Source organism: Chrysoperla carnea, chromosome 5 (assembly GCF_905475395.1).
Source record: "Chrysoperla carnea chromosome 5, inChrCarn1.1, whole genome shotgun sequence".
Lineage (NCBI taxonomy): Eukaryota > Metazoa > Arthropoda > Insecta > Neuroptera > Chrysopidae > Chrysoperla > Chrysoperla carnea.
Window position 1 is genome coordinate 13,568,893 of NC_058341.1, and position 27,545 is coordinate 13,596,437.

General features: G+C 28.4%; 1 protein-coding gene across 2 annotated transcripts; it reads right to left on the reverse strand.

Moving 5' to 3' along the window:
- Positions 1-261: 261 nt before the first annotated feature.
- Positions 262-27,334, reverse strand: LOC123299808 (acyl-CoA-binding domain-containing protein 5). 2 transcript variants are annotated; one of them, XM_044882174.1, is made up of 4 exons: positions 27,085-27,334; positions 7,721-7,950; positions 3,813-4,043; positions 262-3,277 (listed from the first exon to the last, which is right to left on the reverse strand). In XM_044882174.1, exons 1-4 carry the CDS (start codon positions 27,143-27,145, stop codon positions 2,819-2,821), a joined length of 981 nt encoding a protein of 326 aa, XP_044738109.1. In that variant the 5' UTR covers positions 27,146-27,334; the 3' UTR covers positions 262-2,818. The 2 variants fall into 2 exon arrangements, with proteins under 2 accessions (XP_044738109.1, XP_044738108.1); XM_044882173.1 differs by having other exon boundaries at positions 7,703-7,950.
- Positions 27,335-27,545: the final 211 nt, after the last annotated feature.

A 27,545-nucleotide genomic window follows, 5' to 3' on the forward strand; every position in this document is an offset into this window, starting at 1 on the left:
TACTTATAAAGGAAATACATTAAAATTTGATTAAAATCATTAACTTTCATTTATCACATGAAAGTATTTTCAAAAACACCCATTTAAAAATTACTTTAAACTAACCCTAAATTAAAGCACCATATTTTTATAATGAGAATTTTAAAAATATTTATTCTATTTCTTCACAAAAATGATGGAATTCTTCAAAAAACTTTTTATTTTATAAATTTTTTTACATCAAAAATTAACAACAATTAATATGTGAAATTTTATGTACACAATTATTTAAAGTTTAAAGCAGGGGAAAAATTTTGCTAAGCTTGCTTAACAGTCTTTAATTCATTTTTTCTTTGTGCAACTAAAATATTTGGAATTATTATGAAGCGAAAATATGTATTTTTTTCTTAAACCAATTTTTAAAAACTAATAGATCCGCGTCCGTTAAAATCCCGTATGATTAAACTTTTTTTTTAAATAGGACAACTTTCAAAAAACTGCTGATTCAGTTATGAATCAATATTTTAAAAATTGTGATTAAAAGAAAAAATCTTTTTCTGAAACACACGGTCGATAAATGTGAAACTTCATTTGAGACTCTAAAGCTTAGATTTATTTCATTACTCAACTTTACCTAATCTATATATACAAAATATCTCCCTAAGCAACCGCGTTTATTCTATTCCCGGTTACACATGGTCCGAATTCCAGTATTTTTAATCGCTTTTTGTTAGTCTAAAGCACTAATCGTTGTATTAATTTTTCTCTTAAAATACTATTTTGTTATTGTTGGAAGTTCCACTTCCAAAAAATAAATTTTGACTTATCCACATAAAATGGTTTTATTTACAAATTTTCTATTTTTTTTAAATATTTTATCATCCCATTAATATTGGGATTCTTTCCGTATTTGATAATTTTTATTTTAAAAATTCTACAAACTGCAATATTTTAGTACGCTTTTTTAATAAAAATGCGCAGGGCATTTAAAATTTGGTTTCATCACAACCAAGTTATTTTTTACACGTAATAAATACTTTTATGTATGACCATAATTTGACCTTGTTAGGAATAATTTCCATAGAAGTTATGGACTTCGATATTAATTGACAGCCAATTTTGATTATGATTCATGACATACGTGTTTTTTATTTGACAGTTCGTTAATAGACTGGAACTTCTGGGACTTTCCGCCTTGAAACAACAAAGAATAACCAAAATTGGTCGCATTAGTTTTAGGTCACGCCTTCTGTCGTTTAGTCATTCGTAATCGAAAAATAATTATTTTGGTCATTGTTTTATATTAAAAATATCCAGATATATTAAACTGTAAAACTACTGTCGACCGGGTCCACATTACACGAAAGTTGCCCAATTAAATTTTGTTTTAAAACAATATTTTATACAACACCATAAAATCTTATTATTACTAAAAATTAAAAACAAAAAAGCATACTGGTTTTTCAAAAAATAACTTTGGATAGCAGAAATTTTAAGTGCATACTTTAAAAGTAAAAATTTGCAAAGTAGTTGTGAAAGGTGCAAGAAGTTCCTCAACTTCCTACACCATTTGCTATGCATGTTCCTTTTTTTTAGGTCTTTGGATACTGGCCACACTGCCCCTTCTTTACAAAAGTGACAAAGGACATTTCAATTGAGCCGAAAGTGGTGTCGGTTAAAAATATGCACAGTTTATTCTCAGATCTCTAACCTCTTTGAATTATTTCGTAGCCCCAAAATCATTTTTATAAAAACCTTATACTTCAAAAGAAAACCTACTATTTCGTCAGACATATTAAAATTGTTGATAATAACTATTTGAAGGAATTTAAAACTATAAGAGAGGGGGGGGGGGTGTTTCTAAAGGATATTATCATTTTCATCAACATTATCATCAAAGCATTTGTAAAAATATAATAATAACTATACATATAAATTGAATTTATTAGTAATATATTAATTTACGCCGTGTCCAATCGCTTGCTAGGATGATAATAATTTTGCACGGTTCTCCCACAGAGTTTTACAGTTTTGAAAAACTGATAATAATTTCCGTTTCATGACATCTTTTGAACGATAAAATGCATTCGATCTAAATTATTGCTTGTGGTTTAATTGAAAAACACCTATTTTGACAGCAACCGACAACACTAAACGCGCATATCTTATTCACGAGTATTTTTGATTACAAGAGGGAATGGCACCGTCAGTGGGACTGAAGATACCATTATCATTATGCACGTAGGCATTAAAAAAAACAAACAAAAAAACAATAGGTTCATATACTCTTACCGCGGATATAACTCAAAACTTTTTGACAATATTGTAGCAAGACAACATCGTTCATTATAGTCCTTGAATGCCATATTATGCCACGAATACAATTCTAGCAAAAATTCCTTGACTATTTTTAACCCCCGGCGCAAAAAAGAGAGGTGTGTTAAGGTTGACTTCTATCTGTCAGTCTGTTTGAAAGGTAATTTAATTAAAAATGTTCTTAACTATGTTTTAAAAAAATCAGTTTAGTTTAAAGAGAACTACAAGCGAAAAACATTCAATAACGGTAAATCGAACCCAAACACAAAGATTAAGAGTTAAAATTGAAGCAGAGTATATACATTCCGAGATATCACTATCTTCAGAATTATTCCAGAGACTTGTATTATATTTTACCTAACCGATATTAAAAATCACTAGCTTTTCCATTGTCTCAAAACTCTCTGATATTTCCAGGTTTTCCAGATCGATCTCTCTGGAAAAATGAACACAATATAGAGTGAGAGAAATAAAAAATTATTATCATGCCAGCATGCAACCATTCTCCAATTAATTGATTTAACTATTTATTACGTGACGATAAAAATCGATTTGATAAACGTATCGCAACAAACGGCCATATTAATATAAATGCCAATAATGTTGGTGATAAATGATAAATAGTAATTTTTTGACGTGGTGTTGCAGAAACTGATGTTGACTTGGATGATTTTTGTGCATTAGCTGTCGCAGCTTGTTCCAATTGTGTGATGCGTGAATCTAATGCACGTACATCTGTTTGTAATGCAGCGATTGTACGGGCGATTTCTGAACTTATATCTATCGATGTATATTTTAATTTTGTATGATCTGATTTGTTTATGTCACAATTGTTTATAACACCATTTGGGATTGTTGTTTGTTGGGGATTTGCAATAACTGCTAGAGCTGGATATTCAATAATTTTTGTACCAGGTGCGACACCATTTACAAGCGGTTTTGATGGAATTTCCGTATCGTTCTTTATCGTTTCAGGGTCGTTCTGAAAAATTATTAAAGTTTTAGTTAAATTTGGTACAATAATTGTTTTCGAGCGTTTCTTTAGTATACTTTGTAAGTTCATTGTGTAGCTTGACGAGTAACTTTTAAAAACTAATCAGCAAAAAGAAGAGTATAGCGCTTTATCAGCGGGAATTCAAAAAGTAAGGAAGTCAAAATAGCCAGTCTTTAATCGTACTACATAATACAGCTGGGTGGGTTGTAGTCTCTAATTTGGAGTTTTTCGGAAAAATGTCCCTATAACGATTAAGCGAGTAGCTTCTGAGATATGGACTAAAATTGTATACGAAGGGCGATTTTCCGAAGCAAGTTATGTCGATATCTGAGATCCAGTGTATGTTGATAACGAAACAAACAAAAAAGTAATGGCATAAAATGTATATGAATATATTGTCTCCTTAAAAACAATCCGCACTTGCTTCCTGGGCGTTAAATATCGATGAATTTTTTTTTTTTGAATTTTTTAACTCAGAGATAATAGGAGGACGTAAAAGTTGCATTCGTATTAAAACTAATACCTCCATAGTATCAATGAACTCTTCATCATCGGATTCAGGTTGTGCTGTTGATGATTCGTTGTTAGGTGTTGGTGATGGTGATCGTGAAACACCATTTTCCCGTGGAACTGGTGTAGATGGACGTGAAGCAAGTGGACTACCAGGTTGACTACGTACATACTTTAAACAATCGCCAGCGATCAATTCAAGATCATCCATTGGTAATTGATCTAAAATTTCTTGATCGCCCGCCTACAAACAAACAATATTGAATTCAATCAATAATTTTTATTACTAAATATTTTGGAAATAAATTAGAAATAATTAAAAGTTTATTTTTATGATAAATGTGATATTTCTTCATGGCGTGCCTTTTATTATTTGGAAAAAACGGGGGAAGATTAAATTCGTTATTTTACTTTTAAAATAAAAACTTCCAAAAGTAACAAATATTTGAAATGATTAGCCTATAAAATAATAATATCAAAAATTGTGATAAGAATAATATTTTTCAATAGTTAAAATTTTTATTAATTTAACTTGTAAATTTTTATAAATTATTTCAAAAGAAAACGACTTAAAATAACCTACGCATGCATTATCAGCAAATTTAAATTTCAAATTATTAATTTATTAAAAATAACAATACATTATCACTGGTACCGGGTGAATGTCACATCAAATGTTACCGATGATCGTCTTAAGAAACCGTTGATCTTATAAATAAATGAATTATTTTGTATTCGTTTTCTGCGTAGTTTTTTTTTCTTTCTAAAAACACTCCCGAAACTTTCTGCTGTTCTGTAACTTTTAGCTCTAGCACTTACTCCATATGATTTTTTTTATAAGACCATTGGTGCTTCAGATAAATATCGGTAGCAAATTCCGTGGCACACCCGGTAAATATTAATCCAAAACATTTATAATACAAATGATCAATTCACAATTGAAAAAGCGTGTGTTTTTGGGAGGCCTCAAATAATTGTTTAATTTTTTTTTTTTACTGGAATTTATTGTTAAATGGTGCTCCATATAAAGCCAAAAATAAGTTTATTTGGAAAAAAGGAAATTCAGAACCAACTATTTATATACTGGAATAAATTGGCAAATATAGGCAATAAAAGCATCTATTTAAGGACTTATACTGAATGTTTGGGGGTAAAAGCAACAAAATTCTTAAAGCAATGATTTTCCTAAATTATCTAGGTGTGTTCGGGTGCCACTTTGTAATTTCTACGATTTTACTTGTAAAATTTTTTTGTGATTTAATCGATAATCTTAAAAGATGCATGATTGTAAATTTTTGTTTCGATTTTTGGATTTTTGAGAATAATAAGAAACTTTAATTCACGAAAATTCAATTTTTTTATCACTAGATCAATATTTTCTAAAAAATTTGTTGAAATAATTGTTCGTATGAAATTTTGGACGCCAGTTCAAAAACGCAACCATTCAATGAACACAATTAAATTTTCTGGGTCAATATCATAGATTTAACTAAGTTTTACCGAAATTGGAGACTAAAAATTATCCACGATTGAATACACAAAATGAGTTCATTCCAAAGTTGATCGAGTATTTTTTATGATATCACACGAAATCGTATATGAAGCTCTATATTTTAGAGAGATTTTCGGCATTATTCCGAGAAATTCTGATGCAGTTTTCAAAAGTAGTGTATTTCGGCAAGCTTTCCTCCAATGGTACAATCTGTCGTCGTTTAGGTGACAGTTAACTGTATTTTAGATTAAAGATTCATTTAATTGTCGGATTTATGTATTATCAGTTTTTCAATAACAGATGGATCCGGTAAAAATCGTTTCTAAAATATAAGAAAATCATTGCTTATAGAATATTTAAAAAAAATCCGTACATTAATAGAACGTTCACAAAAAAGTCATGAAACCTAAGCCTAACCTAACATTTCTTCTTTTTTTTTTTTTTTTGTTAATATGAATGTAAAGGGAACAAACATGCACAAAATTCTTCGCAGTTTTCTGGAATAATTATTCCAAAAAGAACAAAATTAAACTCCATGCTAGGATGAATAAATTGTATTAAGGTTGAAACAGAGGGGCGGGGGAATTGGAGGGCAAGTGTCACAATATTATTGAGAATGTTTTTAACAAACATAAAAAAAGGCAACAAAAAATTTGTATTTTGATGTTTACGTTACCTCGTTGTGAACGCTCTATAATAACTGTGAAGATAGTAGTTAATAATTCCAGTAGATGTCTCACATAAAATCCAAAAATTTTGCACCATAAAAATATGAAGACATTTTTTTAAACACACAACTTATTAAGTTGTAAAAAAATTTTTCATCTATTAGCCTGAGAGCCAGCGATAGATTTTTGTGACCAAAACCATCCCGGCTAGGTAGATCTTATGACGTTGTAAAGAAAAACCTTGTTAACGTCAGTTGCAGCACCACGGACGATTTTGGTAATAGACAAATTGTCATTTAAGTTAAAAAACGAAAAATTAAGGGAACGGTTCTGAACGGTTGCGTAGAGGGATTCTCCCACGCTTCTTTTAAAAGGTTTTTTTTTTTCGAAACTTCAAATGGAATGACCACTTGGAAATTTGTTTGCCTTCATAAAATTTCGTGCTTTAATTTATTAACAGCAATTCAGATGACTTCGTTATACTTCACGAGGTTTTAATATCAGCCGAATTGAAATGATTAATTGAAATCTATCGCTGTCACCCGGACTATATCAAGCAACCTGAGTAGACGTGTTTTTTTGCTTGCATAGATCAAAAATTTTTCGACTGGAAAATAACGGGATATTTTTGGTAGCGTGCCTGCTATTTTGTGTGTGTATGAATAAAATGTACCATCATTCTGATTCAGATTCAGAGTTTTTGATAGTAAAATGGAAAATTCTAGACTTCAAGCGTTATTATTGTTTTCACAAGACAAATTTCCCTTTTTTTTTTTTAAACAAAAATATATTTTTCCCATTTATTTACACTTAAAAGTACATTTACCCTTTTGTTGAATAAATACATGCAATGACGAGTGAAAAACTTAAAAACAAAAATAAGCTAATTTAAATGATAATTTATTGAAAATAGTTCAATAATTTTATAAAAATTTGTCCTTGAATGTCAAAATAATCGAAAAATTTAACTTGAATAAATTCAAATAATATTAGGCAATAATAAAGATTGTGCTGAAAATTTTCTTGGCCATGTTTAGCTAAAAAAGTCGAACACCGAATTCGAACAATTTTGTGAAGTAATTAAAATACAGAAAAAGTTTTCAAACAAACGATGTTGAGCTTAAAAGGGGCATCTTCATTCATCAAATAATCACGAGCTACGCGGTTGAACTTTGTAGGCCTTCTTAATAAATCTACCAGCTGTGTTAAGTCTTCGATAGTGGATTATAAGTTGCATACGTCTTCACAAGAAATTCCCGAGCTGTGTAACTCGTTTCACAATCCACGAGCTATTCAAGCTATTCTTCGTAAGAATTTATAAATTGTGTTAGTATTTTGGAACAGGTTTGAACTGTACATTTCTTCGGGAGAAGTAGAAACATTGATTACAAAATCAGTTTATCCTTTCTGGTAAAGGACTGGTATTTTTTATTAATTGACTATTTACTTCTGGAAACAATAGATGGCACAAGTTTTCACCACATTGCTTGATATGTGTCGACATCTATGACATTTTTATATAAAGAAAAAAGAAGCTAACTCATCCGTGACTATCAATTGTTTTTTAATTCAATTATTTTAACATTGAAGACAAATGATATACATTTTCACATAAACTTTTCTGTTTTCCGAAATGTTCATATGAAAATTTAATAAAATGCAAATAAAAATTAAAGAAAAACAAAACAAATGAAATTGTTTATTAGTTTTGTTAAACAAATGTGTGTGGGAGATACCAATAACCTGCATAAAAGTAGCTACATTGTCTGTATAACTCATTGTTTCAACAATGCTGTGTAATTCGTCCACATAACGTTGCATTGCTTCCTCTCTTGGCATATTCTTTAAACGAGCCCATGCTGTATGTTTTGCACGTCCAATTACATCCCAAAATGCTGGTTTACTACCGGCTTCCGAACATGGTCCCTCCGTTGCTTGTTTATAATATGCGTAGAAGCGTAACATTAACTCATTGCTTGGCTGATATGATCCTGTAAAACAAAAAAAGATTGTTAAATCCAGATAAATATAATTTCTTAGAAAATGTTTGAAAATTAAATGAACTAGATTATCGAGAACTTCAACTTTCCTAGAGTAATTAGAAATTTTATTTGACTAATATTTTCTAAGAAATTGTCTTAAATCGATCCGAAAAATAACCCTTCTGATCGGATTTTGGACGATATTTTAGAAATTATGCATCCAATGGTTAAATAAACACGATTTTTGTATTTTTTGGGTCAAAATTACTGTATGTAGTGTTTTTTATCGAAATTGAAGACAAAAACTTTTTTTCGATTTTTTGCAATTTTCTTAGAAAAAAATCGAAAAAATAAAAAACAACTTTTTAGTTTTGGAATTAGATAAAACTCAGTATATAAGGTAATTTTGAAACAAAAAATAAAAAAATCGTGTTTATTTAACGATTGGGTGCATAGTTTCAGAGATATCGACCAAAACCCCATCAGAAAGGTCGTTTTTCGGGTCGATTTAAGAACATATTTGTCTATTAATCAAATGAACTGGATTTTCGTGAATTTTAGTTCTATTTTATTCTAGAAAAGATGAAATTCTCGAAAATTAAACTCATTTGATTGTTAGACGTACACTTTCTAAGAAATTGTCTCAAATTGATCCAAAAAAACGGCCCTGCGAATGAGATTTTGTACGATATTTCAATAACTATGCATTTAATTATTAAATGAACCCAATTTTTGTATTTTTTAGGTCAAAATTATCTTACGATCTGAGTTTTATCGAAATTAAGAGATAAAAATCTTTTCTCGATTTTTTACCCTTTAGTAAGGAGAATAAAAAAAAAAAAAAAAACAAAAATCAGTAAGGATTTCTAAAGAATAGTCCTTATATTTCATGAATACCATGAGCTTAATTCGTTAGCAATGGATGGTATTCCCCTTCTCTCCTAGTTAATATATATAGCGCCTGCCTCCTTAACTTGCCTCGGGGCACTCCATTGCCCCTTCCCTAAAGCTGGTACTGAATAAGATTATTGTAAGATAACACGACTATCAAATTTAAATTATGTAATTGATACTTTTGACGTCACAAGCCTATTTTGTACACGTTAGTTTCACATAACCTCACCCAACTTTGCTAACAATTACAAGATACTTTTTTCATACAATAAAAATGTTTTATTACAAGATAATAGTACATCAACCTTAATAATATTAGTATTTCACATTATACATGCTATGTTATTGCATACTATACTTAATTGTAATATAATTACAAATTATATAAATATTTACATAAACTGATTATTTTTTTTATGTATTTATTTAGAGACCGTGAGTCCATGATAAAACGAAATTGTTACGATACTTTTTACTTTTTATTTGGAAAGCCATGGTTCGATTTTCGAATTTATAGCAATCAAATTTCTCGATTTTCCGCTTTCTCTACATTGTGAGCATTTATGCTTTGAAGCTGACGCTACACATATCCTTAGCTAAAAATCGATGCATTGTCGTCGACTTCAAATTATTTTTTATTTTTGGTGCATTTTTCGAGATCACCTGTAGAGTATACCCTTGCAGACAAACATTTTTTCAAAATATGTCCAAAATTGGCGAAGAAATCGGTGAACATACAGTAGATGTGGTTCACGGACGAAAATTCCATGGGTGAGAAATTGGGCTAAATTTTTTTTATCACTTCAGATGAAGAATTGCAGAAATTGCACTGGATTTGCAGAAAAGTGAAGTTGGTTTTTAAAAATCTTAACAAGTATGCAAGATATGAACGTTTAAAATTCCTTATTAACAAAGAAGAAGATACCCACTAGTGACGTCATGCGTTTGTATTGCTATAGAGATTACATATACAACTTTGTTTTGCTAATGGGCAACTTTTGAATAGAATCTTTGATTGATTATAACTTCTTCGTTTTTTAATCAATATTGTAATTTCACTTTCAAATTTTGTCATGGTATCAAGTCTAATTTTACATTTTTATGGGTAATATGGCTAATTCGACATCAGGATTATCCCCTATTAGCCATTTCCTACTTCTCTACTGTTCTCAACATGGCAGAAAAATATTCAAAGAAATCGCTTCATTCTGGGTTTCCGGTCTATTACTAAGTGTGTATAATAAGGAACATAAAAGACTATCTTTCACATTATTAACCTGTTACTGTTAGTAACCGACCGTGTGTAATTTTATTATTATTTAGATATAAAGCTTATAAAAATTGTAGTCTGTCTGTCTGAGTAATTCAATTATCACATCTGAGACGTTGATACTAAGTCACCTCATTCATCTATATACATATAAGTAATATGAAATGAAACTTCTATTTGCTGAGATTCGCAGATAATAAAAATGGATTTTTCTATTGACAATTGGATTTTTCCACTGAAAATATACAACTGAATAGACCTTTTCATTTTAAAAAGTGATTACCTTTTGTTTCGAACAGTTTGTTAAAAAACTAATGTCATGAAATGAAAAACAAATATCTAGTATCTTTGTCCAACTTATTACTGTCTGCCCGAAGCAATAATGAATCGTAATATTCTTGCTATTTTAAGTTTTGTTCTAAGCGTTTGCGAGAGGCACATCGAAAAATCTTCAAAGACGGAGCAAATGGGTGATCTCTTCCAAGGCAATCGATTTTCTCGTTGGATCTAACCATGATACAAGTTTTTAATTATTCAGATACGTCAAAATAAGTTACATACTTTTGAAAGTAACTGTAATGATATAATACCTGACAGCATAAAATGTATAGCGACATTTAAATAGTTTAAAAAAATTATTAATCTAAAAAAAAAATTAATCTTAGTTGATTGTGTTTGTTGATATAGTTAAAAATATTATATTCATATTTGGAACGGAAATGAAAGATGATTTGTATTTGTGCAATTTAGTTCTTTAAACTATGAATATACTTTCAGTTATTGCATAAAACTTCATCTCTTATTATCATTAGATAAATAAATTTAAGCGTTCTTATCTAATTCAACACCAGCCTCGCGAATGGACTAGCCTCTGAATTTACGAATAGAAAAAAACCTTTTTGTTTACATTGTATAAAAAGTGCACAATTATATAATTAATCGATCTTTGCGCTTAATTACTTATGCATTATGAGAAATTAGCATAAATTACCATAAGACCTTTTATTGTAACCGGATAATATCATGAAACACCCATCACACTTGAACAATTTCTTTTTTCATTATTAAGGTAGTAAGTCCGTAACAGTCCAGTCTAGAAAAATATGTTCATATATACGTAAAATTATATGTGATATAAGTAGTGATAGTGTACTAAATATTGAGACATTGTATGGACACATATAAGTACAACCAGATATTGGAAGTATCTTTTCAAAAAATCGGGCAAGACACGTTTTTTTATTCTAAAAAACTCGTCATGTATCAATAAGTTCATGAACTTATCGAGAGTAAGGCAGGTTAGAGACGGTATTTTAAGGGTTAAAATTTCTGATGTGCTCCCCTCTAGGCAAAAAATTATGTTTTCCCTTTGACTCAAAGTTGTTTACGCCTATTAATTAGTTGTTTTTAAAAAAATCGTTATGATGTAAAATTTACCTTTATGCTCTAAGTCAAATAGTACATTTAGCCCATACAAAAAGTTCCAACTTTGATAGCGAATATCTCTTAAGGGACAATTATTCTTAATATCTATCTAAAACGTTAATACATTTTACAGAAAAGTGGATATATGGACCTACTACCTTAAAAAGAAATGTAAAATTTATGCAATTGAATTATATTATTAATATAATAATATGTATATGCATATTTCGCGTTATAGGAAATTTAACTGCAATAATAATTATAATTTATTTATAATAAAAATTCATCGATATATGAAAATTTTCTATTAAGTTCTAATTATATAGTTATTTAAGTTACAAAATGACAGATTAATTAACAATATAATTATAAAAGTATGATTAAGTGCGTTTAACATCAATCTAATTATTAGTAAAGCCGTGGCGGTCAAATAAATTTCGCTATATATTTAACATTAAAACTTCTGTTTCAAGACTGGAAAATCATGTTGAAAAATTAAATATTTTCTATTTACTAAATTGCTTGGATAATTTTAAACATTTAAGTTGAAAACCAGTTTGGGAATAGGTAGCAATTAGTCGATGTGCGTAGTTATTTGCAATTATTTTTTCAGTTTGATTGACAAATTAATGGTCTAAAATTAATTTACAACCAGTTTAAAACTAGTGTGTAACCAAAAGTTGATTTCATTTGTGTAGGCCCTAACAAAATCCGTAGAAGTAATTATAAAGTTGTAATTTTATTTTCTTATAAATTAAAAATCATAGAGAAAATTATTAAGAGAAAAAAACAGTTTTCCCTTCATTTGTAATAGTAACACAACAAAACCTAAAATTTAATTAAGCTCAAAACAGCCTTGTACACTAATTTTTGCATTCAGAACAAAATATATTGTTTTTATCCACTAGAGAGTAACATTATTGGCGTGTTTTAAAAAAAACACGTTACGGAATCCTAAAATCTTATGGACAAATATCTTAAAACAATTACGATATACATATAAAATTTAATATAATCAAGTACTTCCGATATAAAATACCTAATATTACGACAAACATCCGTGGATTGTTTATGTGGTAAAACTTTCAACGGTGATATGCATTCTGATGGTTTGCATAAATGTGATTTTATCTATTTCATTTTTAACAAATTATTGCAAAGTAATTTTTTTATAATTAATTCAATTTCTCCATAATTTGATAATTTCGATTTCTTCAACGATCGCCGTCTTTGAACATCAACCATTTTTTTAAATCGTCTAAATTTTTTTCTTATTATAGTCCAATCTTGATTGAGTTGTAATTTCGCCGATTTCTAATGGAATTCAGCAACGAATATTCGAAACAGTAATTACAAACAATGTATTTTCGTCGAAACTACCTTATAGAAAATCTTTGTCCGAAATCAAACAAATTACATAATAAACAATAGTGGGAAATACATGGAATCACAAATTCCAACACGAAGTATGAGTTATGCAGTTGTATGAGAATGTCAACAATTATATTTTATCAAACAATTACTTTGTAATGCTTTGATATAAAGTTATTGTTGTCGTCTCGAAAAACGAAATTGAAAATTCCATATTTTCTTTTCTTTTTAAAGCATCTCCGTTGAAAATAACATTTTGAAAAACGTAGGCATCTAGATTTCATGATCCGATTGGCAATCAAAGCGATGCGTATAGCAAAGTTTTGAGTAGTCACAAAAATTAAATGTATAAAAAGTTTTTAGGTAGATTTGATAATAAGTAATCCTCGTAGAAAGGGTAAAACACTATTCCTAAAAAGGAATGAGGAATAACTGAGGCAATTTCCAATTTAGAAACATGTTGTTTTTGGATCCTCAAGGGTTTTAAGTACACAAAACTGAAGGTCATATTTTTTAATGAAGCTTAAACCTCATTTTGAAATTGGTCGATAAATTAGAAAGTTATTGGTGTGACTCAAAAGCTTTATTCCATCATTGTTTGTCTCACAACTTGTATTACACAATTGTTATACAAGTTGTAGTATTAATAAAAATAATTGCAAGGGAAAAACCATAAATAAATTGTTATAACACAATAAAAAATCAGCAATGTGCTCAATCATGGTCGTTCAACAGTTTCTATACCCCCGCCGCCATCCATTTAACTTTGGTCGGTTTTTTTTTAATAGGTCCCTGGTTAACTTTGTGTTCAAAACTAAATGATCAGGTGAAAGTCCTGAACATGATAAATCCAAACATAACAGGGGACCTAAAAAACCATAATCGACCAAAGTTAAATGGGTGGCGGCAGGACTACTAAACTTACAAGTACAGCAATAAAGAAACAATTTTAAATTCATTTCCAGAAGAAAATTTAAATCTTCTCCGAGTCAAAATAGCCAAACTGGATAAATGGGTTTATGATCTCTAAAAAAGTAACAATATCGTTTGGAAGTTTACTCGGAAATTGCTTTTGAAATATTGATTTATAAAATAATAGAACCGTAGGAAAGAATAAAACCGAAATAGTCTAGGCTTATCTATTTTATTGCTTGCTAACCAAAGTTAATTATAAATATTAATATTAAAAGTTATGAAATTAATTTTAAAAAAAAATATAATTAAATTTATTTTTTAATATCAACAATTAAAAAACTTAATAAATTTCGGTTACTCTAAAACAATAAAATTAGATAAACCAATACTTTTTGGTATTATTCTATGATTCTATAACGTAATACATTTACGAAACTGTTGTCAAGGGAAACTTAAAATTTAATTAATTAACAAACGTTTCGTGAACTTCGATACTTTTTCAAGCTCTAAATTACGAAAGAAAAATACGGCGATTTGAGACGACAGGTAAAATGCATAACAAAAATTATGAAATAATAAAAGCTACATAGTAACATGCAGTTGTCATTAACTATTATTTTTTATAGTAAATTATAAAAAAATTAATTTTTTTTTTTTATAAGGTCAAATTCCTGGCATACAATAAAATAGATACTATTTTGTACTTCGTATTTTAATAAATGAATATTTTATTTGTAAATTTGACTTTGAAAATAAATGATATTGCTGTTTGCTTCTATAATTACAGGTGATTTGAAAAGTTTGTTCTGTTAGGATGAGGGCTCTGATCAATAATCCGATGACAAAGTGAAAAGGTAAATTAGACGACGTCACAAATAGTAGTTTTGAAATAATAAAATAAAGAGTGGTCAGATTTTTAAATTGGAATTAAAAAAAAAGTTTATGAGATCAATATCAATTTTTAGCGAATTGCTGAAAGAAATGGAGCTATTGCTTTTGTACTAATGGTAGAATTTTGGAAAAAATTTCTTCAAATTTCATCGATCTTACCAACTAGATGTCAAAAATGACCATCGTTAATATATACAGTCAAACCTGGTAAAGCGAGAGTTCAAGGGAGCACAATCTCATTCTCTCTTATAGAGATTTCTCACTAACCCGAGTTTCTCGCTAATGCAGGTGCATGTACGTAGCAATAACAAGTCACAGCAAGTACGAATGTAGTAAATTGTAGCTATTTTTCCTCCTATAAATAATATAAATAAATAAAGCTCGACTGTCGCTTATAGAGGTATAGATAAGTAGCAGTCTCACTTACGGAGGTCCATGAGGGAAAGACGATTCTCTCTTACAGAGGTTTCAGTTTCTCGCTAATAGAGGTTTTGGGAGCTTAAAATGACGGGTCCTGGCTATTACTCTCACTTGTAAAGTTTTCTCACTTATCCAGTTCTCACTTACTCAGGTTTGACTGTATATCGCCGGAAAATAGTTGTTTTTTAGACACATTCAATCTCTCCCATTTCCGACAAAAAACCTTTTGAAACTTTCCATGAAATGATTCAAAGAATCACTCGTTAAATTTTTTGCACATAGTAATAGTGGTAAAAGTTTTTAACTAACATAAAATTCTCTCCAAGTCGGTTTATAGCATTAAACGTGAATTATTTGTCTTTAGACATTAATTTTGGCTCGAGGTTTTATGAAACTCCAATGATCATCGAGCAGACACGTGGAGCCCACGAGGAAAAATAAAAAATAATTATTTGCTATTTAAAATGAGACAATTTCCAATCATAAAATTGCCCGATATGAAAAATAATGAATGATTCAAACATAAATATTAAATATCCTTATAATTAAATGATATTAAAAACGAATTTAATTAACAATAATTATTTATTTAAATTTAAAAAAAAATTATGCAATTGTATTCATTAATATAAAAAAAGTAAATATTAAATGATTAATTTATGTAAACAGTAATTTATAAAAATAATATTATTTTATTGCAAAATTATATTTGCTTAATATTTTTTTTAAATAATTTTTTTTATTGATTTTATCAGCTGCTATTTTAATAACCTTGAGAAAAAACAATTAACACATAATTATCGATTATCAAGAGTTTTTTTTACAGCTTAAAAATCGGTAATATGAGGCCTTTTATTTAGTTTAGGCCTTGAATGATGAAATTTTATGGATTATATATCATAAAAGCCTTATGAGCTCAAGCTTCAACACTCCGCGAGTTGATGACAGGCGTAGAGCAGGTGTAGGAGTTATATGATATAGGACCAATCATTTGAAAATGTCAAATATGAACGCATATGAGTTACCAGTGTACCCCCCCCCCTTTTTCGTTGAAAGTGGTGGGAGACTTAAACATATTTTTGGTCAAAAACTTTATAAATTCAACATTTTACATAGTTTAAACACTTGCTTAGCCAACAAAATATAAAGTAAGCTATCTTTGCCTGTCTCCCCTCGGTACCTTTATGATGATGGTGCGTGGAATTTCTTAGTCTCGTCCTTATGAAGCTTCCCAGTGACTCTGTAACTCGAACTTTAATTTACCGTTGATTCTGAGTTTCAAATTGTATACATATACTGATTTTCAATTTCATCACAAGATCGTCACAACTTATTGTGCTTTATAATTTAATGTAAGGAGTTTCAAATTGTATACTTATACTGATTTTTGTTTTCGTCGCTAGATGTCAGAAGTGACAGTGTTTTATAATTGAATGTAAGGCTTTAAACACAATTTTCTAAAGTTTCTTAATTTCCAAAGACATTTTTAAATATTTTTTGACATTTTAAGCACAATAAATGGTTACTCCTAACATAAATGAAAAATGCATTTTGAGAAAAAGTCAGGTTTCAAAAAGGCAATTCTAAGAAAATGTCAATTTTAATAAATCATATATTTCCAAAATTTTACTGTTAATGTTATCAAAAATTTTGTATAAATCTATTAAAAAAGTCAACCATAAATTAAAAAATATAATAATTTCTATGTAAAAACCGTTTATAAATAGAATTAAAATTAAATACATAATTTAAAATTGTCATTATTATTATTATAATAAAACTTTCATTATAATGTTATTGTTTGCGGTTTTCAATGACAGTTTTTATTATTTATGTACATTTTAAAAACAAATATATGAAAAATAATAACAAAGAAAACAAATACAATTGTTTTTATTCATATATTTATTTAACTTTTAAACTAAACTCGTTGAAGAATCATCGGTACATCATTTTAAAGGTCACTATATTTCACCTCGTAATCAGTAATTTAGTTGAATTTCTATAAGCTCAGAAGTTGAGCACCAAGGACGGTTATATCGGCATTCGCATACATTTATATCAAATTTTTAGTTTAAAACTATAAATGTAAATAAAACAAGTGAAAACAAACAATTGACTGAGTTAATTGTTAAAATATCATGTATAGACAGTGTTGCTGTCGCAATGGTTTGTTTTTTTAACGTCACGTAAGTAAAGAAAGATACCCACTCTTAAATAGCCACACATTTATAACTGATATTCCCATATAATACATACTATAAAATTTGCGCTCTCACAGGTAAACAGTGATGTTTACGAAAAAATGTTTCAAACAAAAGTTGTTTATTTTTTATAAGGAACATTTTTTACTTTTGAACTTTTGTTCTATCTCTAACGGACCCAAGACCCAATTGACCTATGTTCCTCATTTACGAACTAAGTCTCACTTTTTACGTCTTGAGCACGCTAAACAAATTTCAGCTTGATATCTCTTTTCGTTTTTGAGTTAATATGTTGTCATTCAGACGGATAACCGAAAATGGGCTAATTAGGTTATTTTATGAACACATATACCAAAATTTTGTTGGTAACATCAATAAGCGTTACAAACTTGGCGTTACAAAAAAACATATTACGATAGCAGCATCAATAAGCGTTACAAAAAAACATAATATTACGATGACAAAAAAAAAAGTATGAAATAGGACTATACAAATTTTTTGGTGAAATTTGGCTACATAACAACTTTTCAAACCTTTTAGAGTATCATTCTTTTGAAACATTTTTTCCAACGTACAAAGTATAAACAACACTCAAGAGCATTAGAGATTAAATATTTTTCCCACTGTGCATATAATTGATAATTGTCATATCTATCATAAGTGAAATTATTTATGAGCTTGGGGATATTAATCAATCATATAGAAAACAATCTGATAAAAACATCACTCAATTACTCCATACATAATGACTACTGAAATCGAGAGGACTTTCAAAAAAAATATAGGACTGTACTTGTTTCTTTCTTTCAGAATTTATTTAACGGAATCGGGCTTTTGGTTTTTTCTTTAAATATTTATTTTATTTAATATATTTTTGGCGTTAGTGTGATAGTTGAAATTTCATTGCGTGATAATTGGTGTGTAAGTTCGCTCCAATTTTCGGTTTTAAAATAAGTGAACTTTCCCAAAATTTCTTGTTTTTTTTAATTCAATTCCAATGGAATAAAACTGAATGTAATGGTAATATTCATACAGGTAATTAAAAAATGCAATTCTTTTTTTATGATGCATAAAAAGGCGCCATTCGAAAAATATATTTTTTTCTCATATACATTTAAACTTAAACAGTATTTAAAATTTTATTAATATAATAATAAAATGCATTAAAAATTAACGGTATAATGGGGCCTAGTTAATTTTTATAAATAAATTTTTTTTTTCCTCTCCGTAGTAAAAAAATGAATCCAAGATAATAAATTGTTGAAATTCGAAAAGAATAAAATCAAGATATTTTATCTTTAAATAGATATCTTGATGTACATATTTTGATGAATAATTATTAATTGGGATCAAAAAAACAAAAAATTAGATGTCGCGGGATACCCGGTATCAACTATGTTCATTTCGTACTTTCGTACATTATAAATGTAGCGCCTACATTTAATTTACAAGATATTTTTCTGAAAATTTAAAGTATTCATTTTAGAAGTCAAATACTTGTTTTATTCTTTAAAGAATTAAAGTTTATAATAACTTTTAGTTACATTTGGTTTGATCAGAATATTTATCATGATATAACATACAATTTCCTTGTACTTAGTTTAAATTATCTCTATTATCTTTAACTTCTGATAGCTCACTTTAACAACTCCTCATATTTTTGCATATTCTCCAAATTTATGGCAAGCTGAATTGAGTGGAAAAGTTTTAAGTTTTCTGGGTGACCTAAGTGAAAATGGTCGGTTTTCGGTGTCCTTTTTTTGTTACACTTTTTTTGGTTTAACCTTTCAACATGGAAACAAATCAGAACGAAAACGTGCGATAAAGAACATTGTTCCAAAAGATAAATATAAAAGCGTGGGCGGCTTAAAGTAAATTGTACTGTATATACAAAATATTTCAGGTTTTAGTTAACTGTAAAAACATTTCGCTCCTCATGGGACCCTTTACTACGTTGCGTATGGTATGGTTTTAATACCACCACTTAACCGACTGAGAAATTTCAGAACAGGTTTAAAATGTAGATTGTAGATAATAGTAGCAAGATTACTATTAATCACAACAGTATATAATTCAATTTTAAGATGTGTTTTTTTGTTTTGCTTAACTAAATTAACTGTTTGGAATTAAATGATAGTAAAATTAATAATACTGTTTTCTTATCTGTTTCATGGATGAACATTTTTGTTTATTTATTAAAAATAAAATTTCTAAATTCAGAATAACAACTTGTTTGGTTAGTAGTAATGTTGAGTATCTGATACATTCTATAATATGAAACAACTTTTCCTCATTGACTTATTGACATTTGATACCCAGAGTTACAAAATATTAACATGTAATTTACACGCTTAGAAAATATTGCGATATACAGTTTTAGGGTGATTTAAAAGTTTTGCATTTGATTCTCTATCATTTTATACCCTCGTAAAAGAGGTCTTGCCAAACAATAATATTCGTTGTAAAAGAACGAATGCGTAGAGTAAAGCAAACCAGATCTGTCCGGCAAATCATTGGTTCTTTGATCATAATATGTTTATGTAAGTACAGAATCTGTAAAGAGCTCCAAAACTTCACAAAGTTATTTCAAATTAACTACAAAAAGTTAGTTCAAATTGGAGAATAAGATTATGGAAGTTTCGTGAAATTTTCCAATTATCACAAAACAGATACATTTTGAATATTTATATTTTATCAGTAGTCATTAAATTTCAATTTCTATTGTTATAACTAGAAACAAAACAAATATTTTTATGAGAAATTTAGATAAGAATTAAGAGATTAGAACGTTTCTTTTTATTAATACAAGGTGCAAATCGATTTTTATACACTAAAAGTATTTTTACTGAAAATATGTAACTAGTCGCACGTATTCTATTAGATTTGATAAAAATGTATTTTGAATAAGTTTTGCTCAAAAATAATATTTTCTTTATAAGGCATCTTTTCCAGCGTAAAATCATTTCTGATTTCAATTCTATTTTAGAGCACAATTTATCTAAAATACATTTTTATCACAACTAATAAAATATAAATGTTAAAACTATATTTGAAATGAAGAAAATTAGGACATATTTATTGAACCACATTTAAATCTGATAATAAATTGAAAATTGATATTTATGTCACCGGATTTATCATAAGCATCGTTAGTTTATAATAAACCTAGTAAGATTGTATGCTGACGTTAGATTGTGAGAGGACATTAAAATTTACAATCTATCCCTTTAAACAATTTATAATTCCGTATCTCCATGCTAGTTTTGCATCCTTAATATATATGTTCTTGATCTAGACAAATTGTTAGAAAAGGATCGAGAAGTTCACATGAGACTCCTCTTGCTACACAGGCGCCATTCTGGTCAATTTTAGAACTGTTATTTTAGACAGCTCTTTACCTCTACGCCAGGCATGAGCGAATTATTTTAAGTCAAAGTCACCATTGTTATAACTTTATTGTGTGCCATAAACTTTATTGTGTGTCTCTTTATCCAAGTCCGCATTGCTCATAGAGGCGGAAGCAAGACGGGTATACGACTCTTCTATCTATCTCAGTTTCTCTAATAGTAATGAGATAGGTAGAAAAAAAAATGAACTCTCTGTCTTACTCGTATTTTTGGTTGTCACTGTCTAACTCGTATTTTAGTCACAGAAGTTTGAGGTACTTCTGTAAGTCCCGTTTGCTCATGCCTGCTCTACCCTCCAAATTAAGGCGTTAGACTGCAAATTTTATCGTCAGTTATAATTTAACGATTCTTGAAATAATCCGGTGACATTTATACACTATATTGCAAATTATTTTTTCAATCAAATACTACTTCTATGAAATTAAAATTGATGATATCCTAAATTGATTACAGAAAATGAACATATTAAAATAGGATCATGACGTCAGAGTTGTTTATTATTAATATCTACCAAAGGGGGTATTTTATTTATAATTATGTATTAATAATGATCTTAAATGTATACAGGTGATACAAAAAATCCACGTTGGTTGTAATTATTCGGATTCTAAGTAAAAACAACGGAATAAAATATAATTATTCTTCAGAATTTTGTTGAACAGAGAGGCCACAAACCGGAAATTAACAGGGAATATGATTGATCGAGAATTATTATGTAAATCAGGAAAATCTTATGTCAAATTTGCACACTTTTTTCGCAGCATTTCGGTCATATTCGGTCAATAACTCACCGAATGTTGTATTCCTTCTTTTCAGCCGTCTCTGGTTTAACAATTTACAAGCGTTGGTTTGGCCAGAGTCTTTATATTATGAAATGACAAAACAAACTAAACATAAAGCAACTGTCTGTAGTCAAATTGTTTGTCAAATAAAAGAGTGTTGACAACTCAACAACGTTTAACACAGCAGAAATGTCTAGCAATAGGCTCGAATTTAACGGGCCAAATACCAAAGGCATCTTTTGTCTGTGTCTTTGGTCTTATCCTTCGAAATGGAAGTGAGTAAATGAAGTTCATAGACCGGTCATCAACCTAAGATTTAAAGGAAGGAAAATTTCTATTATCAAGTGGCCAATAAAATTTTTAATTACTTCGCAAAATAAGAGAAAAAATCGTATAGATATCGTGCAACTGTAAGTTAATAGTTCCTGATGGAACCAGGTCATAATTATCGTATATAAAACAGTAAAATCACGAAGGCCCTTTTGCGGATAATAAGAACGCAAGAGAAAGTATATCACATTGTAGGTAGTATTATAATATATTGACAGTCGAGTCAGATTACCTATATTTAAAATTGCATGCATATTAAATAATATTTAAAAATTTTTAAATATGAATTCTCAATTATAATTTAAATGAACATATGTACAAAGTGTTAGGCAAATATTGAAAGTTGAATTACTGATAAAATGACGAAAATAGACTCACGGTCAAAAAATGTACCGTTTAGGAAAAAGCAGACTAGACAAATAATATTAACATTGAATTTTGTTCATTTAATAATTTGTATATCATATCTGTAATAAAATTGCCTATAAATAAATAAAAAATTACTATTGATATTGACATTTGGCATCATTTATCACTTATCTTCAGCCTGATTTTAGCCACGAGAACCGCACTGCGGAATTCTGCAAGAATCGAGCTAGTAAGCAATATTTGACATTTAAGTAAATTTTTTATATAGAAAACTCTTGATTTCATTTGCGCTCAACAACCTACAGCCGATAAGCTACATACTTTTTAAATTGTAGAATAGGTTTAGAAATTTAACGAATATTTTTTTATTCGCAAATTGGATCTGAATACCTACTGTTAAATAGCTATGAATAGAAACCAGAAACAAAATTGATGGACGAGCGAAAGAAACTTTTTTAATTGAGCCAGCATCAGAGTCCCGATTCAAGGGTCGTTTTGATTATCTCACTTTTGATTTTAATTACTTTCTGCTTTAAAATTGGAATTGGAAGATTTAAAAATTACAAGTTTGTGACTTTAATACTTGGGGCTAAACCCCGAGATATCGAAAAAAAATTATGAATGGTTTCTGTGATTCCTTTCTTTCAGGTCCCTCTTTTTTATTAGACACTCTGAGCAAATGCCTAAGGTCCCGCTATTGACAGAAACCCCGACCTGCTCTAAAAAAAATCATTCCTTGTAGCGGTCGCTTCATTCAATCTACTCTTTTTCATTTACGTAAACCTACCCTCAACATTTCATAAACTACTTGTATACGGCAAATAGTTAATATATTATTAACAGTTCATTAATTGATATCAATTATATGGTATTAATATTGAAATTAATAATTTAAATATCATATGTACTACGTTGCTATGTGCATATGTAATTATTATTCCAGATCACTGAGTTTGAAATACTTTTTACCTTACATTATTTACCTAATTGTTTATATTTTCACCCTATGTTGAGATTCTTCAATTCCTACATAATGTAATAAACATATTATAATAAATATAAACGGAAGAATTATGTAAAAATTTTACGCTTCAAATATGAAGAAAAAACAATAAATTAAATTACATATGTAATAAAAATGGCATTTTCTTATCCGTTCTTCATTTATCATGAAATGTTTGTCAATGGATTTTCATTTCTAATTTGCTTATAATTATTTATGGTGTTGAAATATTTAGTAATTTTTAATGATTACGAATTAGTTACGCTAAAAAGTGTTGGCGTTCTCTAAAGGTGTGAATTAGGCTGAAGTAAAAAAAACTTTGAGGTGTAGGGATAGTAAAAATTGATATTAGTATTGAAATCTGACTTTGGGCACTACATTTTTGTCTTTCTTTAACCTCCGGCACAAAAAGGGGTGTTATAAGTTTGACCGCTTTGTCTATGTGCGTCTGTCTGTTCGTGGCACCGTATCTCTTAAACGGGTGAGCCGATTTGAATGCGGTTTTTTTAATTTGAAAGCAGGTTTTCTAGCGATGGTTCTTCTTAGACATGTTTTATCAAAACCGGTTCAACCCCCGGCACAAAAAGAGGGGTGTTATAAGTTTGATCGAGAGTGTTCTTAACTATGTTTCTAGAAAATCACGGGGAAGAGGGGGAGTTCGTTCGTTTTTTTTTTTCTAATTTTGCAAATTAACTAGTTTCAAATTTTACAAAAATTTCAATTACTAAATAATGTATTCTTTAACATATTTTTTTCTATTCAATCATTATCTGTGAATGCAAAATTATCTTGAGTAACTGAGTAAATAAAAATAAGTAGCAAATGCTTTCTTTTATAATAAAATATCTAAAATACAAATTTTTTAATTTAAATTTTCATTATCAACATTCAACACTAGTAAGCAAAATCACAACATGATTCAATATTTATGTTAATTATTGTTAATAATATAAACAATTTTAAACCAGAAATTGAATATCAAATTAAATTTTATTATAATCGGTTAAATTGAATTGTGTATATTATTGTATAGAATATAAAAACATTTTAATTTCACATCAGAATTACTTACTCATCAAGATAATACCATAGAGCTGTATACACATACGAAACATAAGAAGTGGAATTATGAATGCATTGAGAGAGGTAGAAAGAGACCAAAATTGCAAGCGTATAAGAGAGACGAAGACATATATACGCCTACTATATCTGTCTTTCTACATTTACACGAGTCTACTTTATCCATCTCTCTTTACTTTTTATCTGTTTTGCGGCGACATTGCGGCTCTATGATATTATTTATTTCTATGGTAGTACTAAAAACACACAGCCAGAAAACTTTGATCAAATTATTTAGGGCATCAAAATATCAAATCCTGCCCTGTTTCCAATCTATATATGAAAGTAATTCTGTGCATTCAGAAAACCTATTTGTTTTTTATAAAATCGAACACCTACAGACAACTCAACTATAAATAATGTATTTGACCTTAAAAGTAGGTGTTAAATTCGTGCACGTAGTATTTCAAAGAAAAATTTTAATAAAAACAAAACCGGTAGGAAAATGGTATAAATTTAACAACAATACGTCATTTGTTAAGGAAAATAAAAATGTTAAGAATACTCGATACGAATTAGTGAAGTAAGGTTGATTCACATTCGTAAAAATGGCAACTAATTATCGTAATATTTTGATTCTAATTACCCTAAAAAAATTCACAAAACTGAGACACAAATTTGGATCTTTTGCAATTTTTTTAATTTATCAAATCAAAAAAAATGTTTAAGCAATTAGGTCCGTAAAAAACAAATAAAAGAATTGCAATATAAATAAAAATATTATTTAAAATAAATAAATAAACAAAAAAAAACTATTTTTAAATTTATTTAATAGTTCAATTCAGATAAGCTGAACAAACATTTTAAACACTTTGAAAGTGTTTAATTAAATATGTAATCAATAATAATTAATTTTATTGACGTATTATAAACAAAAGAATATAAATAATAAATTTTTATATTAATATAAATAATTATATTATTATTTATTTATTAACATCATTAAATTTAACGAATCATAACAATAAATTTAATAATAGGATAGGGTTTTGTAATCGTAATTAAAATTAATTAATTGATTTTAATACCTCCGTTATTATGTTTTATCAGACCATAAATTGTTCAAATTATATAGAATAATTTATTACAATAAATTTTACATGTACCGTACAAATTACGTCAAATAAGTTGTATTTTTTGGTAAATTAATAAATAATTTATTGGACTTGGTCATGTAAAATTTTGTATTCGATTTTGAATAGATAGGTTGTCAAAAAGTTGCGCATGCTCTCTAAGAAGTTGAAAACTGTCAAATTTATCTAAAAAATAATCTACTTATCTTATCTTATCATTTGTCAATCGAAATTGTAATGCCCACAGCAAATACTGTCATTAGATCTGCTAAAGTCATGTAAGATTAAATGCCTTAAAAACGTTAAACGATTTTTTCGATGTTATTCTCATGAAAACCTCGAAAAGTTTATCAGAATACTTTTCAGTCGCCATCGAAGCATGTGCAAGGCAAAAAAACAGTCAAATCTATCACTATCTTACGATTTCTCTATTGGGTAATTAAAAAATCATATTTTTATCTATTCTTTGCTCTTGTGGTCGAATAGCCCTAACAAATTGTTTCAAAATTACAAATGTAATAAAAACCCTATGCCTATTTGGGATATAAATTCTCTAATAAGGAGCAAAATGTCATCAGATTTCATAAAGTAATCTTCATGAACGCACCCTAAATAATATAAGGACACATTAATCATGAAGATATATTATTCAACCTAGACTGCTCAATGCAGATTATCAAAGGATTTCTTTTTTGTCATATTGACGTTCTATATTTATTTGGAAATAGAATATATACCTCCCAATAATTAGACCCTCAATTTTTCTTACACAAAATTGTTCCCTAATTTTCTAGAAAATCTGATATTTTATGAAGTAAACAGAAGTTTAGAATTTTAATATCTCATAATAGCTCGATTTTACCTTGAAAACACGAAAAATTGTGCAAAAATTCTATGCTCATATCAAAACTAATTGCTACAATGTAAGCAATAATTTTACTAGATAACAATATTGATTAACTGACAAAACCTATTCTAGTTTATTTTCCAAGTTGCATTCAAAATATGCGGGAACCTTCAAATTAAGAGATTTTAAATACTTTTAAAAACGAAATTGGGTGTGTTTTATCCAAATTATTTGCAGTTTGCACTTATTTTATAAAGCATGCGTCTTTGTAAACATATTAACATAATTACCCTAAATATTTTAAAATGTTTTTCTGGTTTTCTGGTAGATCCAAGTTATATGAAATAAACTATACTACTTAAGTACTTGTATGGTTAAACATGAACTTTGTATTACATTTATAAAATAGTAATAATGAATAATTTATATTAAAATCTGTTATAATTACACTGTTTTTACCTTATATTTACTGTCCTTGGCTCAATAAAGACAATTATCATGGAGTTCATGTCCATATAATATAAAAGTAGTTCTATTATATAAAAAAAAATAAGACAATGTTATTGTCCCAAGTTCAATTTTTTTTTGCGAAATTGAGTATGGAAAGTTTCCAGAACATATCAAACAAAAAAATAACAAAAACATAATTAATATGCCTATCAGCATCTTGAACACATACAAAAAGTGAAAAGGTAGTAAATATGATGATATTTTGCAATAAACTAAGAAAGAAGAAAAAATTTTGTGATACTACGACATATTTTTGATGTAATTTCAAAATAAATATTTGATGATGGGTTTAAATGAATATAATAATACTGACCATTTTTTGGTAGACTGCGTATCACATTCACAGCCGCATTGAATTTATCTTCTGTTGTCATTTTCACTTTCAATTAAAATAAATAAATACTAAAAATATTTGTTAAAAAATAATCAAGTGTTAATTAAACATAACAGTATTGAAACATCACACAACACACAATATATTATTTTTTGACAGCACTTTGAACACCAGTCATCAGTTTTTGTATTTGGAATCGTCTACTTCATGTAGAACGAGTTGTACAATTTTTCCATTAGGTTTATTATCGAGTACTTTTACTAAATATATACTGTCAGTGTGAAAGCTATGCTAGCGACATTTTATGACGTAGTTATTTTTTTTGTAATCTATGTTCAATTGGTTTGTTACTTAGCTGTATGTTTTGTGTGTGTACAGTTCTGTGTTATCCATACATTTGTTTTTTGTATTTCTTACCAAAAGGTGTCACTACACCAGTT

Excerpts from the sequence above, each read along its gene's own strand:
- LOC123299808 (XM_044882173.1), bottom strand. The coding sequence starts at position 27,145 with ATGACAACAGAAGATAAATTCAATGCGGCTGTGAATGTGATACGCAGT. Across the intron at positions 7,951-27,084 it reads ACGCAGTCTACCAAAAAATG|GATCATATCAGCCAAGCAAT; the intron begins GTCAGTATTATT and ends TTTGTTTTACAG. Across the intron at positions 4,044-7,702 it reads ATGTAGCTACTTTTATGCAG|GCGGGCGATCAAGAAATTTT; the intron begins GTTATTGGTATC and ends GTTTGTTTGTAG.